The 19,655-nt window shown below is 44.4% G+C and overlaps 1 protein-coding gene across 9 annotated transcripts in view; it reads left to right on the forward strand.

Annotated features, from left to right (window-relative positions):
• Positions 1-19,655, forward strand: part of LOC118359624 (IQ motif and SEC7 domain-containing protein 1-like) — a 246,958-nt gene that overhangs the window by 190,922 nt on the left and 36,381 nt on the right. For 8 of the 9 annotated variants that reach the window (XM_035738184.2, XM_035738177.2, XM_035738178.2 and 5 more), the window contains 4 exons: positions 14,809-15,061; positions 15,351-16,630; positions 17,140-17,301; positions 18,156-18,278. In XM_035738184.2, coding sequence (XP_035594077.1) covers positions 14,809-15,061; positions 15,351-16,630; positions 17,140-17,301; positions 18,156-18,278 — 1,818 coding nt within the window. Of the gene's footprint in view, positions 1-13,108; positions 13,225-14,808; positions 15,062-15,350; positions 16,631-17,139; positions 17,302-18,155; positions 18,279-19,655 lie in introns of those variants that run through there. The other variant, XM_035738179.2, reaches the window with a different exon arrangement.

The following is a 19,655-nucleotide window of genomic DNA, read 5'->3' on the forward strand; positions in this document are numbered from 1 at the left end:
AGTCGGAAGTTTACATACATCTTAGCCAAATGTATTTCAACTCAGTTTTTCACAATTTAATCCTAGTAGAAATTCCCTGTCTTGGGTCAGTTAAGATCACCACTTTATTTTAAGAATGTGAAATGTCAGAATAATACAAGAGAGAGTGATTTATTTCAGCTTTTATTTCGTTCATCCAATTCCCAGTGGGTCAGAAGTTAATATACACTCAATTAGTATGCTGTAGCATTGCCTTTAAATTATTTAACTTGGGTCAAATGTTTCGGGTAGCCTTCCACAAGTTTCCCACAATAAGTTGGGTGAATTTTGGCCCATTCCTTCTGACAGAGCTGGTGTAGCTGAGTCAGGTTTGTAGGCCTCCTTGCTTCCACACACTTTTTCAGTTCTGCCCACAAATGTTCTATAGGGTTGAGGTCAGGGCTTTGTGATGGCCACTCCAATACCTTGACTTTGTTGTCCTTACGCCATTTTGCCACAACTTTGGAAGTATGCCTCGTGGTCATTGTACATTTGGAAGACCCATTTGCGACCAAGCTTTTACCTTCCTGACTGATATCTTGAGATGTTGCTTCAATATATCCACATAATTATCCATCCTCCCGATGCCATCTATTTTGTGAAGTACACCAGTTCCTCCTGTAGAAAATCACCCCCACAACATGATGCTGCCACCCCCGTGCTTTACGGTTGGGATGGTGTTCTTCGGCTTGCAAGCCTCCCCCTTTTTCCTCCAAACATAACAATGGCCATTATGGCCGAACAGTTCTATTTTTGTTTCATCAGACAAGAGGACATTTCTCCAAAAAGTACGATCTTTGTCTCCATGTACAGTTGCAAACCGTAGTCTGGCTTTTTTTATGGCGGTTTTGAAGCAGTGGCTTATTCCTTGCTGAGCGGCCTTTCAGGTTATGTCGATATAGGACTCGTTTTACTGTGGACATAGATACTTTTGTACCTGTTTCCTCTAGCATCTTCATACGGTCCTTTGCTGTTGTTCTGGGATTGATTTTCACTTTTCGCACCAAAGTATGTTTGTCACGCCCTGACCTTAGAGAGCCTTTTTAAGTCTCTATTTGGTTTGGTCAGGGTGTGATTTGGGTGGGCATTCTATGTGTTGTATTTCTTTGTGTTTGGCCGAGTGTTGTTCCCAATCAGAGGCAGCTGTCTATCGTTGTCTCTGATTGGAAATCATACTTAGGTAGCCTTTTTTCCCCACCTATGTTGTGGGATCTTGTCCTTGTATTGTTGCTGTTGAGCCCTACAAGGCTGTACGTTTCGTTGGTTCTCTCTTTCTTGTTATCATTAAAGAATATGATTATTAACCTACCCCACGCTGCATCTTGGTCTAATTCCACCAACGTTGACCGTTACAACGTTAGTCTCTAGGAGACAGAACGTGCCTCCTTCCTGAGCGGTATGACGGCTGCGTGGTCCCATGGTGTTTATACTTGCATACTACAGTATATTGTTTGTACAGATGAACGTGGTACCTTCAGGCATTTGGAAATTGCTCTCAATGATGAACCAGACTTGTGGATGTCTACAATTCTTTTTCTGCGGTGTTGGCTGATTTCTTTTGATTTTCCCATGATGTCAAGCAAAGAGGCACTGAGTTTTGAAGGTAGGCCTTGAAATACATCCACAGGTACACCTCCAATTGACTCAAATGATGTCAATTAGCCTATCAGAAGCTTCTAAAGCCATGACATAATTTTCTGGAATTTTCCAAGCCAGTCAACTTAGTGTATGTAAACTTCTGACCCACTGGACTTGTGATACAGTGAATTATAAGTGAAATAATCTGTCTGCAAATATTTGTTGGAAAAATTACTGAGTAGATGTCCTAACCGACTTGCCAAAACTATAGTTTGTTAACAATACATTTGTGGAGTGGTTGAAAAACAAGTTTTAATGACTCCAACCTAAGTGTATGTTAACTTCTGACTTCAACTGTATGTCATATGAGGCCCTGCTTTCCTCTCCTCCTCTCCCTTCTTTTCAGCCTGAAACATCTGCTTTCTAAAACACGTCTTTTTCTTTGTTCTTTTTTTTCTGTTCTCTTCCTCTCATCATGAACGACTGACCTGACAGGGGGGGAGTGAGGGTGACCTTCAAGGAAAAGAACAGCAGGACGGCACGTTGAGTCTCTCTCTCTCCTTTCTCTTTCTCTCCTTACTTACACCATTTTGGTGGCTGAAGAGGGAGAATTAGAATCGGAGGGAGAGTGGTTGCTGTTGCGTGATGGATGGAGGTGGAGAATTAGAATCCGAGGGAGATGGATGGAGGTGGAGAATTAGAATCCGAGGGAGATGGATGGAGGTGGAGAATTAGAATCCGAGGGAGATGGATGGAGGTGGAGAATTAGAATCCAAGGGAGATGGATGGAGGTGGAGAATTAGAATCCGAGGGAGATGGATGGAGGTGGAGAATTAGAATCTGAGGGAGATGGATGGAGGTGGAGAATTAGAATCTGAGGGAGATGGATGGAGGTGGAGAATTAGAATCCGAGGGAGATGGATGGTGGTGGAGAATTAGAATCCGAGGGAGATGGATGGAGGTGGAGAATTAGAATCCGAGGGAGATGGATGGAGGTGGAGAATTAGAATCCGAGGGAGATGGATGGAGGTGGAGAATTAGAATCCGAGGGAGATGGATGGAGGTGGAGAATTAGAATCCGAGGGAGATGGATGGAGGTGGAGAATTAGAATCCGAGGGAGATGGATGGAGGTGGAGAATTAGAATCCGAGGGAGATGGATGGTGGTGGAGAATTAGAATCCGAGGGAGATGGATGGAGGTGGAGAATTAGAATCCGAGGGAGATGGATGGAGGTGGAGAATTAGAATCCGAGGGAGATGGATGGAGGTGGAGAATTAGAATCCGAGGGAGATGGATGGAGGTGGAGAATTAGAATCCGAGGGAGATGGATGGAGGTGGAGAATTAGAATCCGAGGGAGATGGATGGAGGTGGAGAATTAGAATCCGAGGGAGATGGATGGAGGTGGAGAATTAGAATCCGAGGGAGATGGATGGAGGTGGAGAATTAGAATCCGAGGGAGAGTGGGTGCTGTTGCGTGATGGATGGATGGAGGTAGAGAAGACTGTATGAGAAACTTCAGTATTCCATGGAAAGGGCCAGCGCAGTAAAGGAGAGGGATTTATGCCCTGTAAAGCAACCATATCCACTACTGTCATACAGTGAAGAACAACCCAGAAAACTCTTACAGTAGCTTAAGAAAACCAGATTCTAAATCTCTGTAGCAAAGCTTATTTCTGACAGAATCAGTCTTTGTGAGAAGTGCATGCGACAATAGACAGAAAGAGATTTACTGTAGCACCGAAGGTTCAGGGCTTCATGAAGCTGTTTGTTTATTCAGTTCATCATAGTCTGTTATGCCAGAGAAACCACCAATTCCAATATTCCCCTGAAATGAAATTATGGACTATATCAAATACAATAAATCGTTTGTATTGATGAAACCATGAAAATCGCAGGTCTGTCAAATTCATAGTAAAATAAAGGCATAGCCGGTCTCTCTGGTAGTGCTGTGGCAGGATACTAGGTGCACCTGCCTCACACTTCGGGGACAAGTCCGTCGTCACACAGTTTGCCATGACAGATGGTCGGGAACACTTGTCCCCACGGCGATTGTGCAACAAGTGTGATTTCACTCTGGGTGCTGCATGCAGGAAATAGTCCTCTGTGTGTATCTTAACACTAGCTAGCTGTCTGCAGGTCCAGACTGTCTAGATACAGTACACTGTGTATATCTAATGTCCAGAGGGAGGCGGTTAGCGTTCGTTTACTGTCAGGGTAATGTGACCCTCGGTGTCTCAGCCCAACAGAACAGAGAGTTAGACTTAATGTTATCCACTTAACCTGTCACAGGGATCTACTCTGATATAGTCCCCTGTTGAAGAATTGGTGTGTAAGAAAGCTGTGGATGGTGTGTAACTACGATTTATGTCTTAGAGTTTTGTCTTGCTATGACAACAATGAGTTATTAGAACTACATTTGATTCAGTTCAACTCAATACATTCAGATCAACTCAATACATTCAGATCAACTCAATACTCAATACATTCAATACATTCAGATCATCTCAAGGTGTAGATTATGTATCCCCAAGCGGCAATTTTCGCTGGGCTTAAAGTGTCAGTGCAGACACTAGAGGTCGACCGATTAATCAGAATGGCCGATTAATTAGGGCCGATTTCAAGTTTTCATAACAATCGGAAATCTGTATTTTTGTATGCCAATTTTTTTTAAATGTATTTTTTACACCTTTATTTAACTAGGCAAGTCCGTTAAGAACACATTCTTATTTTCATTGACAGCCTAGGAAAGGTGGGTTAACTGCCTTGTTCAGGGGCAGAACGACAGATTTTTACCTTGTCAGCTCGGGGATTCAATCTTGCAACCTTACGGTTAACTAGTCCAACACTCTAACCACCTGCCTCACGAGGAGCCTGCCTGTTACGCGAATGCAGTAGAAGCCAAAGTAAGTTTCTAGCTAGCCTTAAACTTATCTTATAAAAACAATCAATCAATCATAATCACTAGTTATAACTACACATGGTTGATGATATTACTAGTTTATCTAGCGTGTCCTGCGTTGCATATAATCGATGCGGTCGGTGCGCATTCGCGAAAAAGGACTGTCGTTGCTCCAACGTGTACCTAACCATAAACATCAATGCCTTTCTTAAAATCAATTCACAGAAGGATATATTTTTAAACCTGCATATTTAGCTAAAAGAAATCCAGGTTAGCAGGCAATATTAACCAGGTGAAATTGTGTCACTTCTCTTGCGTTCATTGCACGTAGAGTCAGGGTATATGCAACAGTTTGGGCCGCCTGGCTCTTTGCGAGCTAATTTGACAGAATTTTACGTAATTATGACATAACATTGAAGGTTGTGCAATGTAACAGGAATATTTAGACTTATGGATGCCATCCGTTAGATAAAATACGGGACGGTTCCGTATTTCACTGAAAGAATAAACGTTTTGTTTTCGAGATGATAGTTTCCGGATTCGACCATATTAATGACCTGGGGCTCGTATTTCTGTGTGTTATGTTATAATTAAGTCTATGATTTGATAGAGCAGTCTGACTGAGCGATGGTAGGCGTCAGCAGGCTCGTAAGCATTCATTCAAACAGCACTTTCCTGCGTTTTGCCAGCAGCTCTTTTACATTTGTTTTTAACCTTTATTTAACTAGGCAAGTCAGTTAAGTACAAATTCTTATTTTCGATGACGGCCTAGGAACAGTGGGTTAACTGCCTGTTCAGGGGCAGAACGACAGATTTGTACCTTGTCAGCTCGGGGATTCGAACTTGTAACCTCTCGGTTACTAGTCCAACGCTCTAACCACTAGGCTACTCTGCCGCCCCATTGCGCTGTTTATGACTTCAAGCCTATCAACTCCCAAAATTAGGCTGGTGTAACCGATGTGAAATGGCTAGCTAGTTAGCGGGGTGCGCGCTAATAGCGTTTCAAACGTCACTCGCTCTGAGACTTGGAGTAGTTGTTCCCCTTGCTCTGCAAGTGCCACGGCTTTTGTGGAGTGATGGGTAACGCTGCTTCGAGGGTGGCTGTTATCGATGTGTTCTTGGTTCGAGCCCAGGTAGGAGCGAGGAGAGGGATGGAAGCTATACTGTTACACTGGCAATACTAAAGTGCCTATAAGAATATCCAATAGTCAAAGGTATATGAACTACATTGTATAGGGAGAAATAGTCATATAATTCCTATAATAACTACAACCTGAAACTTATTACCTGGGAATATTGAAGACTCATGTTTATTTGAGGCTAAATAGATTTTATTGATGTATTATATTTAAGTTTAAATAAGTGTTAATTCAGTATTGTTGTAATAAATTTTAAAAAATTGGCTGATTTTTTTTTTTGGTCCTCCAATGATCAGTATCGGCGTTAAAGTCAGAAGTTTACTTACACTTAGGTTGGAGTTATTAAAACTAGTTTTTCAACCACTCCACAAATGTCTTGTTAACAAACTATAGTTTTGGCAAGTCGGTCAGGACATCTACTTTGTGCGTGACACAAGTAAATTTTCCAACAATTGTTTACAGGCAGATTATTTCACTAAAATTAGCTGTATCACAATTCCAGTGGGTCAGACGTTTACATACACTAAGTTGACTGTGGCTTTAAACAGCTTGGAAAATTCCAAAAAATAATGTCATGGCTTTAGAAGCTTCTGATAGGCTACCTGTACCTGTGGATGTATTTCAAGACCTACCTTCAAACATCATGGGAAAATCAAAAGAAATCAGCACAGACCTCAGTTAAAACATTGTAAACCTCCACAAGTTGGTTCATCCTTGGGAGCAATTTCCAAACGCCTGAAGGTACCACGTTCATCTGTACAAACAATATAGTACGCAAGTATAAACACCATGGGACCACGCAGCCGTCATACCGCTCAGGAAGGAGGCACGTTCTGTCTCCTAGAGATGAATGTACTTTGGTGCGAAAAGTGCAAATCAATCCCAGAACAACAGCAAAGGACCTTATGAAGATGCTGGAGGAAACAGGTACAAAAGTATCTAGTATCTCCACAGTAAAACGAGTCCTATATCGACATAACCTGAAAGGCCACTCAGCAAGGAATAAGCCACTGCTCCAAAACCGCCATATAAAAGCCAGACTACGGTATGCAACTGCACAAGAGGACAAAGATCGTACTTTTTGGGGAATTGTCCTCTTGTCTGATGAAACTAAAATAGAACTGTTTGGCCATAATGACAATCGTTATGTTGGGAGGGAAAAGGGGGAGGCTTGCAAGCCGAAGAACACCATCCCAACCGTGAAGAACGGGGATGGCAGCATCATGTTATGGGGGTGCTTTTCTGCAGGAGGGACTGGTGCACTTCACAAATAGATGGCTTCATGAGGATGGAAAATGATGTGGATATATTGAAGCAACATCTCAAGACATCATCCAAATGGACAATGACCCCAAGCATACTTCCAAAGTTGTGGCAAAATGGCTTAAGGACAACAAAGTCAAGGTATTGGAGTGGCCATCACAAAGCCCTGACCTCAATCCTATAGAACATTTGTGGGCAGAACTGAAAAAGTGTGTGCGAGCAAGGAGACCTTACAAACCTGACTCAGTTACACCAGCTCTGTCAGGAGGAATGGGCCAAAATTCACCCAACTTATTGTGGAAGGCTACCCTGAAACGTTTGACCCAAGTTAAAGAATTTAAAGACAATGCTGCCAAATACTAATTGAGTATGTACATTTCTGACCCACTGGAAATGTGGTGAAAGAAATAAAAGCTGAAATAAATCATTATCTCTACTATTATTCTGACATTTCACATTCTTAAAATAAAGTGGTGATCCTAACTGACCTAAGACAGAGAATTTTTACTAGGATTAAATGTCAAGAATTATGAAAAACTGAGTTTAAATGTATTTGGGCTAAGGTGTATGTAAACTTCCGACTTCATCTGTAACTGTCACTTTAAATCTCACTGCAAAACCCTAGTTTTCTGCAATACTTCACAAGAATAGCCGTTCTATATATATATATATATATATATATATATATATATTTACAACTTTCTTCGCATACCTTTTTATATATATTTTTTCTTTTCCATAAACTCATCTTCAAAACACTCTCCTGCAACCCGCCTCACCAATTTATATATATTTTTAAAGAAAGTATTATTTACCTCAAATCTGTAATCCTACATAGAAGCTAACCAGAAGCTAGGCTGAAGCTAGCCAGAAGCTAGTTAGCTTCTTTACTGGCTAATCGTTAGTATTCAGCTAACCACGGTTTGTGGTCATCAGCTATCCTTTAGCTCGAAAATCTATCGGCAGTTTTGTACGGCGCGGCTCGTACCAGAACATACCGGACCTATATTTCTCTCCATGTCCCCAGATTTCAACCGCAAGCTCTGGACATTTATACCTGGATCTCGCAGCTAGCTAGCTGCTATCCGTGTGACTATCGGCTTACGACGATTCCGGCGCAAACATGAATTATTCCGGAGCTAGCCCACTGAAGAGTTCCATCAACCATTCCTGGGCTACAATCACCTATCCGGACCCGTTTTACTGCCAACGCGGAGCCCCACCGGGCCTTCACAACTGGACTACCGACGTTATCTGCCCGAGGAAGTTGTCCAGCTGGCTCCTCCGTCGCGACGTTACCTGAACACCCATCTGCGGTCTGCTAATCGTTAGCTGTCTTATCGGCTGCTATCTGAATAGACCTATCGGACAATTTTTTTCTTTTTTCTTGGGCCTCTATAACTATATCTATTTTTTTTTTTTTGCGAATTGGATTGATCCCCTCTACCACACAGAACCCCACTAATCCTACCGATGGAAACGCACGAGGTGGCTAAAAACAGACCTCCATCCTATGCTAATTTGCTACCGATGGCCCGGCTAGCTGTCTGAATCGCCGTGACCCCAACCAACTTCACTACTCACTGGACACTTTTGATCACTTGACGAAGCATGCCTCTCCTTAATGTCAATATGCCTTGTCCATTGCTGTTCTGGTTAGTGTTTATTGGCTTATTTCACTGTAGAGCCTCTACTCCTGCTCACTATACCTTATCCAACCTATTAGTTCCACCACCCACACATGCAATGACATCTCCTGGTTTCAATTATGTTTCTAGAGACAATATCTCTCTCATCATCACTCAATACCTAGGTTTACCTCCACTGTATTCACATACTACCATACCTTTGTCTGTACATTATACAATGAAGCTATTTTATCGCCCCCAGAAACCTCCTTTTACTCTCTGTTCCAGACGTTCTAGACGACCAATTCTCATTACTTTTAGCCATACCCTTATCCTACTCCTCCTCTTTTCCTCTGGTGATGTAGAGGTGAATCCAGGCCCCACAGTGCCTAGCTCCACTCCTATTCCCCAGGTGCTCTCTTTTGATGACTTCTGTAACCGTAATAGCCTTGGTTTCATGCATGTTAACATTAGAAGCCTCCTCCCTAAGTTTGTTTTATGCACTGCTTTAGCATACTCTGCCAACCCGGATGTTCTAGCTGTGTCTGAATCTTGGCTTAGGAAGACCACCAAAAATTCAGAAATTTTAATCCCAAACTACAACATTTTCAGACAAGATAGAACGGCCAAAGGGTGCGGTGTTGCAATCTACTGCAGGTCTGTACCCAAACAATTTGAACTTCTACTAAAAAATCTCTCACCGTTGCCGCCTGCTATAGACCACCCTCTGCCCCCAGCTGTGCTCTGGACACCATATGTGAACTGATTGCCCCCCATCTATCTTCAGAGCTCGTGCTGCTAGGCGACCTAAACTGGAACATGCTTAACACCCCAGCCATCCTACAATCTAAGCTTGATGCCCTCAATCTCACACAAATGATCAATGAACCTACCAGGTACCTCCCCAAAGCCGTAAACACGGGCACCCTCATGGATATCATCCTAACCAACTTGCCCTCTAAATACACCTCTGCTGTCTTCAACCAAGATCTCAGCGATCACTGCCTCATTGCCTGCATCCGTAATGGGTCAGCGGTCAAACGACCTCCACTCATCACTGTCAAACGCTCCCTGAAACACTTCAGCGAGCAGGCCTTTCTAATCGACCTGGCCGGGGTATCCTGGAAGGATATTGATCTCATCCCGTCAGTAGAGGATGCCTGGTTATTTTTTTTAAATGCCTTCCTAACCATCTTAAATAAGCATGCCCCATTCAATAAATGTACAGATATATCCCTTGGTTATCCCCAGACCTGACTGCCATTAACCAACACAAAAACATCCTATGGCGTTCTGCATTAGCATCGAACAGCCCCCATGATATGCAGCTTTTCAGGGAGGCTAGAAACCATTATACACAGGCAGTTAGAAAAGCCAAGGCTAGCTTTTTCAAGCAGAAAATTGTTCCTGCAACACTAACTCAAAAAAGTTCTGGGACACTGTAAAGTCCATGGAGAATAAGAACACCTCCTCCCAGCTGCCCACTGGACTGAAGATAGGAAACACTGTCACCACTGATAAATCCACTATAATTGAGAATTTCAATAAGCATTTTTCTAAGGCTGGCCATGCTTTCCACCTGGCTACCACTACCCTGGTCAACAGCACTGCACCCCCACAGCAACTCGCCCGAGCCTTCCCCATTACTCCTTCTCCCAAATCCAGTCAGCTGATGTTCTGAAAGAGCTGCAAAATCTGGACCCCTACAAATCAGCCGGGCTAGACAATCTGGACCCTTTCTTTCTCAAATTATCTGCCGAAATTGTTGCCACCCCTATTACTAGCCTGTTCAACCTCTCTTTCGTGTCGTCTGAGATTCCCAAAGATTGAAAAGCAGCTGCGGTCATCCCCCTCTTCAAAGGGGGGGACACTTTTGACCCAAACTGCTACAGACCTATATCTATCCTACCCTGCCTTACTAAGGTCTTCGAAAGCCAAGTCAATAAACAGATTACTGACCATTTCGAATCTCACCATACCCTCTCTGCTATGCAATCTGGTTTCAGAGCTGGTCATGGGTGCACCTCAGCCACGCTCAAGGTCCTAAACGATATCTTAACCGCCATCGATAAGAAAAATTACTGTGCAGCCGTATTCATTGATCTGGCCAAGGCTTTCGACTCTGTCAATCACCACATCCTCATCGGCAGTCTCGACAGCCTTGGTTTTTCAAATGATTGCCTCGCCTGGTTCACCAACTACTTCTCTGATAGAGTTCAGTGTGTCAAATCGGAGGGTCTGCTGTCCGGACCTCTGGCAGTCTCTATGGGAGTGCGACAGGGTTCAATTCTTGGACCGAATCTCTTCTCTGTATACATCAATGATGTCGCTCTTGCTGCTGGTGAGTCTCTGATCCACCTCTACGCAGACGACACCATTCTGTATACTTCTGGCCCTTCTTTGGACACTGTGTTAACAACCCTCCAGGCAAGCTTCAATGCCATTCCGTGGCCTCCAATTACTCTTAAATACAAGTAAAACTAAATTTATGCTCTTCAACCGATCGCTGCCTGCACCTGCCCACCTGTCCAACATCACTACTCTGGACGGCTCTGACTTAGAATACGTGGACAACTACAAATACCTAGGTGTCTGGTTAGACTGTAAACTCTCCTACCAGACCCACATCAAACATCTCCAATCCAAAGTTAAATCTAGAATTGTCTTCCTATTTCGCAACAAAGCATCCTTCACTCATGCTGCCAAACATACCCTCGTAAAACTGACCATCCTACCAATCCTCGACTTCGGCGATGTCATTTACAAAATAGCCTCCAATACCCTACTCAACAAATTGGATGCAGTCTATCACAGTGCCATCCGTTTTGTCACCAAAGCCCCATATACTACCCACCACTGCGACCTGTACGCTCTCGCTCTCGCTTCATACTCGTCGCCAATCCCACTGGCTCCATGTCATCTACAAGACCCTGCTAGGTAAAGTCCCCCTTATCTCAGCTCGCTGGTCACCATAGCATCACCCATCTGTAGCACGCTCTCCAGCAAGTATATCTCTCTGGTCACCCCCAAAACCAATTCTTTATTTGGCCGCCTCTCCTTCCAGTTCTCTGCTGCCAATGACTGGAACGAACTACAAAAATCTCTGAAACTGGAAATGCTTATCTCCCTCACTAGCTTTAAGCACCAGCTGTCAGAGCAGCTCACAGATTACTGCACCTGTACATGGCCCACCTATAATTTAGCCCAAACAACTACCTCTTTCCCTACTGTATTTATTTTATTTATTTATTTATTTTGCTCCATTGCACCCCATTATTTTTATTTCTACTTGGCACATTCTTCCACTGCAAATCTACCATTCCAGTGTTTTACTTGCTATATTGTATTTACTTTGCCACGATTACCTTTTTTTTGCCTGTATCTCCCTTATCTCACCTCATTTGCTCACATCGTATATAGACTTGTTTCTACTGTATTATTGACTGTATGTTTGTTTTACTCCATGTGTAACTGTGTCGTTGTATGTGTCGAACTGCTTTGCTTTATCTTGGCCAGGTCGCAATTGTAAATGAGAACTTGTTCTCAACTTGCCTACCTGGTTAAATAAAGGTAAAAAAAAAATGTAAAAGCTGTGGTGCATATCTTAGTAGTGCTTAGTGCCCATTTAGAAGTCAGAAGGCCCCTACATTTTAATCAGGCAGTTGGAGGGCCTACTAAAACTTGACTGAGGGTCTTAACATGGTGTCAGTATGTGTTTGAGATGCAGAAGGGTGTGTTGTGAGTATTCTATACAGTCATCCCACTATAAGGCTGAAAATACCCTGTGGTCATGGTCAGGGGATTAACACGGGCTCTAGTCAGCTGTGACTGATATCTGTTTTTAGGTCAGATGATATAGGCAAACAACCTTGCTTGTTAATTTGGTACTTTGGGTGTGGTGTTAGATGGGTTAAATTCACTAATAGTCTTCATATCAAATTATATAAACACTAAGTAGTATCACAATTTCTGATTTTACATGTAATGGAAATTGGAAACATCATTGTTAAACTATAAAATCGTAACTAAAAGCCTGATTGGCTGTAGTTTTTATTACAGCTTTAAGATTCATTTCTATGTTTGTAGTGTACAAACGATAACGAACTCCCCTGGCCATAACTCTGTTGTTGGCAGCCTTCTTCCTGTATGATGGGGAAGTTGTTTAATGTAGCTAAGAATCCAGGGTTTGTCTGGTGTAAACTACAGATGAGGTCACTATTCAAACCCAAACAAAGGGAAAGTGTAAAAGGGAAGGTTCCCATGGAAAGAGTTAATGACAGGAGTTCTATATGGGGAAGCCACGCCCCCCCCCCCCACTCACAAACACCCCTTCCATGTTGTCTCATTGAATGGATTTCAATTTGACACTTTTCGAATGATTAACGTTTTTATATACAGTATTTACCTTGTCACTGTAAGCTCAAACTGGACTTATATTTACTGAGGCTCCTATACGCCAAACATGATGTACCTGTCATTGCACACTGGTTGACCTTTGAACTGCATGGTGCAGACTTACTGTGGAGGGAGCTGCTCTGAGTGTATTCATATATACAGTCATTAGTGTGAACTCTGGACTGCTGTTGGCAGTCAGACATGGTGGACAAGGTATGGAGGAAGAGTTGGCAGTTCATAGAGCACAGGAGGTCTCTGCGTGTGAAGCAGCAGTCTTCTCCAAATGTTGAACGTAAGAGTGAGTGAGTACTCTCTCCTGTTTAACTTCCTGCCGGGTTGAAGGGTTCCTTTCAAAGGTTGGATTGAAGGGTTTGCATGTTGATTGCACTACTTGGTTCTTACTGTGTCATCACGCCAACAAATGTGCTGACTGTTGAACTTTTCATGGAGATTGGCTTGGTGACGTGTTACTCTCTCTGAATACTAGATAATGAATGGGGCTGTTACCGTCATATTTCAAATAGTAATCATGGCCGACCCACTTACATGCACTTTTAATCAGCGCACGGTGTTGAGAAGTTGATGTAGGCTGTGTCTAGAAATGGTAGTGTCAGCAGTTTTGAGAAATGACCCGTGTGAGTCGTGGTCTGGCTGAATGCTGCTCCACCACCATCTATGCACTATTGGCTCTGTAATTACGTTTTTAAACACACAGAAACATGGACTTCAGCCCACACTGTTTTATTTGGCTGTTTTCATTTAGACATCAACATCTTAGTTGGAATTCATGCTGTGAGGACTTGATTCACAGACATTTCCTGAACTTATTCCTCAGCACAGGGGTTAAAGTCATGTACACACTCTACTCCGCAAATTGGATGCAGTTTATCACAGTGCCATCCGTTTTGTCACCAAAGCCCCATATACTCCCCACCACTGCGACCTGTATGCTCTCGTTGGCTGGCCCTCGCTTCATATTTGTCGCCAAACCCACTGGCTCCAGGTAAAGCCCCGCCTTATCTCAGCTCACTGGTCACCATAGCATCACCCACCCGTAGCACACGCTCCATCAGGTATATTTCACTGGTCACCTCCAAAGCCAATTCCTACTTTGGCCGCCTTTCCTTCCAGTTCTCTGCTACCAATGACTGGAACGAATTGCAAAAATCACTGAAGTTGGGGACTCATATCTCCCTCACTAACTTTAAGCACTAGCTGTCAGAGCAGCTCACAGATCACATCCAACTACCTCATCCCCATACTGTTATTTATTTATTTTGCTCCTCTGCACCCCAGTATCTCTACTTGCACACTCATCTTCTGCACATCTATCACTCCAGTGTTTAATTGCTAAATTGTAATTATTTCGCCACTATGGCCTATTTATTGCCTTACCTTCCTTATCTCACCTCATTTGGACACATTGTATATAGACTTTTTTTCTATTGTGTTATTGACTGTATGTTTGTTTATTCCATGTGTTGTTTGTGTCGCACTGCTTTGCTTTACCTTGGCCAGGTCGCAGTTGTAAATGAGAACTTGTTCTCAACTAGCCTACCTGGTTAAATAAAGGTGAAATAAAAAAAAATGAAAGAATGACAGTTCCAAATGAGTACTAAATGGTCAATGTTGGTGGTGGTTGTCCTGAATAGGTTCTAGAGGAGTAATGGATGAGATGACTACTTGATGAGTGTCAGTATGGTATGAGTACTGGGAGACCAGTGGATGGGCACAGGATATGAATGGGCACAGGATATGAAAGCTTTGAATGACTGTGTTTCTCTGTATCACTGCAGTGTGGAGGCGGATGAAAACTTTGAGAAACTCTTTCTGTCTGTGTCATTGCAATAGAGTAACTGTGTATCTCTGTGTGTCTGTTATTGCAGTGTGGAGGGGGATGCGCGGCCCAGTGAAAGCGACGGTGGAGCCAGCTACAGGGGCCCAGTGATCAGCCCAGACCGCTTCGAGGGCCCCCTCTACGGACACGGAGTGCAGCCCGGACCCCAGCGGCCTCCCCGCAGGCCCAAGCTCCAGCACTCCCAGTCCATCCTCCGCAAGCAGGCAGAGGAAGAGGCCATCAAACGCTCCCGCTCACACTCAGAGGGCTATGAGCTGTCGGCTGACCTCCAGGACAAACAGGTAGAGTACCCTGGCCCCAGTCTGATTGTCTGCAGACACACTCATCAACATCTATACAGATGTCGTCACCTAATATCTCCCCTACTGAACGACTGTATCATTGACCACACTACACACACCCTAACTAAGCATTTACTACAGGTTCTCTGCTCATCCTGTACATTTGTATGACTATCAAATTATAGTAATTGTCCCTCGACAAGCTCAATTCAGCCCCACGTGTGTATGAGCATGGGTCCTCATTTGTGAAGGGCTGTTGTGTTATAATCATGATGTTATTATCTGTCAGGTGGAGATGCTGGAGCGTAAATATGGAGGACGCTTCATAACCCGGCATGCGGCCCGAACCATCCAAACAGCCTTCCGTCAGTACCAGATGAACAAAAACTTTGAACGTCTCAGGAGTTGTATGTCTGAGAACCGCATGTCCCGACGCATCGTCCTGTCCAATATGAGGATGCAGTTCTCCTTCGAGGGCCCTGAGAAAGTCCACAGCTCCTACTTTGAGGGGAAACAAGTGTCCCTGACAAATGACGGCACCCCCCTGGCCTTGGTACAGTCAGAGTGTGGGGACATGGAGGTCCACCACCAGGCCAACATGGCATCACACCCGGCCTCCCAGAACCACCTAACAGATGCCATCACAGAGCTGGAGGACGCCTTCTCCAGGCAGGTCAAGTCTCTGGCCGAGTCCATCGACGACGCCTTGAACTGCCGCAGCCTGCAGGGCGATGAGGGTCATGACCCAGAGGCCTTGGGCTGCACCGAGGTGGAGAGGGAGGTGGCCTATCAGGTGAAGCCTCACCGCGGGGCGACGGGACGCAAGCGAGAGGACATGATGGCATCCTACAGCGATGTGACTCTGTTTATTGACGAGGAGGAACTGTCTCCCTCCATGGGGCTGTCGCGGGGGTCTGGTGACCAGCCCTCCAGCATTGAGTCAGACCTCCGCCTGCGCTCGGCCAACTCCTCCCAAGACTACTGGCCACTGGACCCCAAGGATGAGGAGCATGACACGGACACCAGCTGCCGCAGCACTCCCTCCCTGGAGTGCCAGGAACAGAGGCTCCACCTCCCCCTGCTGACCATCGAGCCGCCCAGCGACAGCTCTGCCGAACACAGCGACCGTTCTGACCGCAGCTCCATCAAACGTCCACCTGTCTACGAGTCTCACGGGGGAGGGCACATCGTGGCATCCTCCCAGGCCAGCCCCAAACACATCTCTCATGGCCCGCCCCCACGAGGGACCTCCCGGGACGACGAGGCACCCCTCCGCCACCGCCACAGGGCGCTGGAGAGCCACCTGGCCATCAACGGCTCGGCCAACCGGCAGAGCAAGTCTGAGTCTGACTTTTCGGATGGGGACAACGACAGCATCAACAGCACGTCTAACTCCAACGACACCATCAACTGCAGCTCTGAGTCGTCGTCCCGGGACAGCCTGAGGGAACAGACACTCAGCAAGCAGACGTACCACAAAGAGACACGCAACAGCTGGGACTCACCGGTCTTCAGCAACGATGTGATCCGCAAGAGGCACTATCGCATCGGCCTGAACCTCTTCAACAAGTAGGTGCTCGGCTCTGACAAAGTGCTGACGTGGCTGACCACTGATTGGTGTCATGAGCTGGGGTCAATGAGCTGTTGATGTTATAGAGTGGTCCTGGTAGTTGAACCGAGGTGACCTACCTACAGTAATCACGGTTGTATGAGTGCCACACAATATAAGTTTAATTCTTATTGAGGATAAGAGGATCTATTAAAATGGAAAAATTGAAAATGCATTTGTGTAAGATAGGCCTATAGGCTAAGTCATATATTTGGGCATTTGTGTCATCTCTTTGCATATTTATATGTCTACTTATTCAACTTATTTTACAGTCCATCTGTTTATCCTTTACTACATACAGCCAGACAGTGTTGCTCCATTTTCTGTGCCTTGGTTAAATATGATTAACCACCGTTTTCCTGCTGAGGACACTTCCTATCAGTCAGAATCAAACACCACACTTGGCTCTGTAAAATGATTGGATAGGCCGCATAAGGACACGCCTGGTTATATATGTGTGTCTCTGCAGGAAGCCAGAAAAGGGTGTCCAGTACCTTACTGAGAGAGGGTTCGTCCCAGACACGCCTGTGGGTGTGGCTCACTTCCTGCTTCAGAGAAAGGGCCTGAGCAGGCAGATGATTGGAGAGTTCCTGGGCAACCGGCAGAAACAGTTCAACAGAGACGTCCTGGAGTGAGTACTGTTAATTGGTCATTTTTAAAGACCCAGGTCATGTGACCTGACCGGGAACATCTCTGGACACTCTTTATAGTCTATCAATCCACCTTGGAGTGGGAGGTCACAGGGGAATAACCCTGTTATTCCAGTGCCTTGCACAGAGAGTGTTATACTGTAGGACAGGCCAGAACAATAGATGAACTGTACAGAGTTCAGCAAACTATCCTCCATCTTCACACTCACTGCTCCAAATGTTTCCCCAAACTGAGAGGTTATTGCCTTGGAACAGTTGGCACGAACATTGTGGCCATTAAAATTCAACATATTAAACAAAGATGGCTGATTTGTACTGCAGGGTTGAGGAAGCTAGCAAGCATTTCACCGCACGTTTTATACCTGCTGTGAACGTGACAAACACATTTTATTTTTTATTTCAACTTTGTATATCTGTGGCTTTGGGCCAGCCTGGTAGAATGTCCACACTCTGCTGGTCAGGGACAGAGAGAGGGAGGGAGGTACAGGCTGGACTCATTAACATGCTACAGGCGATAGAGATGACTGACTGTGTCAGTAGGACTAGAAAACCCCCAAAGTCACCCTATCTCAAACACACAGATCTCCACATTTAAGAACAATCTGGTGCTCCTCACACTTGGCCTCTCAAATATGTTTTGTGTCATTATCAAAGGACTATTACAGAGTTACCTGTCAGATTTAGACAAATCTTGAACTGCTGTGCACAGAATGCCCCTGTGATCTGTTTTTTAAAATCTGGGAAGTAAATGAGATACTAGACAAATCATTGATCAACGATATATTTTTGGGTTAGTGAATTAATTGTTGGTTGTGTGGTTGGCTGTGTGTTCCAGCTGTGTGGTAGATGAGATGGATTTCTCGTCGATGGAGCTGGACGAGGCACTGAGGAAGTTCCAGAATCACATCCGGGTCCAGGGAGAGGCCCAGAAGGTGGAGCGCCTGATTGAAGCCTACAGGTGAGACAACAGAGGAGAATACATAGGTTAAGGATGTACTGGAATAAAGATACATACCGGTGAGAGAAGCATATACTGAAGGGGTTTGGCCAAGAGGGGTACACAGATCTGTTTTAGCATTACTGTAATGGCTAGAGTACTGCACAATAGTTTTGGAAAATATGTCACGAGAGAGACGTTGTTATTTGCTATTTTGTATTACATTTTCAAATAGAGTTGCTCTAACGTTGACCAAAGTCATGGAAATGCAAGTCACTGATAGCTTTGCTCACAACACCATGTTGGCTAAAGGACTGGTACACACACGATACTGCAATATGATGACATGGTACACACACGATACTGCAATATGATGACATGGTACACACACGATACAGCAATATGATGACATGGTACACACACGATACTGCAATATGATGGCATGGTACACACACGATACTGCAATATGATGGCATGGTACACACAAGATACTGCAATATGATGACATGGTACACACACCATGCTGCAATATGATGGCATGGTACACATACGATACTGCAATATGAAGGCATGGTACACATACGATACTGCAATATGATGGCATGGTACACATACGATACTGCAATATGATGGCATGGTACACATACGATACTGCAATATGAAGGCATGGGACACATACGATACTGCAATATGATGGCATGGTACACATACGATACTGCAATATGAAGGCATGGTACACATACAATACTGCAATATGATGGCATGGTACACATACGATACTGCAATATGATGGCATGGTACACATACGATACTGCAATATGATGGCATGGTACACATACGATACTGCAATATGAAGGCATGGGACACATACGATACTGCAATATGATGGCATGGTACACACACCATGCTGCAATATGATGGCATGGTACACATACGATACTGCAATATGAAGGCATGGTACACATACGATACTGCAATATGATGGCATGGTATACATACGATACTGCAATATGAAGGCATGGTACACATACGATACTGCAATATGATGGCATGGTACACATACGATGCTGCAATATGACGGCATGGTACACATACGATACTGCAATATGATGGCATGGTACACACACGATACTGCAATATGATGGCATGGTACACACACCATGCTGCAATATGATGGCATGGTACACATACGATACTGCAATATGATGGCATGGTACACATACGATACTGCAATATGACGGCATGGTACACACACGATACTGCAATATGATGGCATGGTACACACACGATACTGCAATATGACGGCATGGTACACATACGATACTGCAATATGATGGCATGGTACACATACGATACTGCAATATGACGGCATGGTACACACACGATACTGCAATATGA

This window comes from Oncorhynchus keta, chromosome 27, assembly GCF_023373465.1.
Source record: "Oncorhynchus keta strain PuntledgeMale-10-30-2019 chromosome 27, Oket_V2, whole genome shotgun sequence".
Taxonomy (NCBI): domain Eukaryota; kingdom Metazoa; phylum Chordata; class Actinopteri; order Salmoniformes; family Salmonidae; genus Oncorhynchus; species Oncorhynchus keta.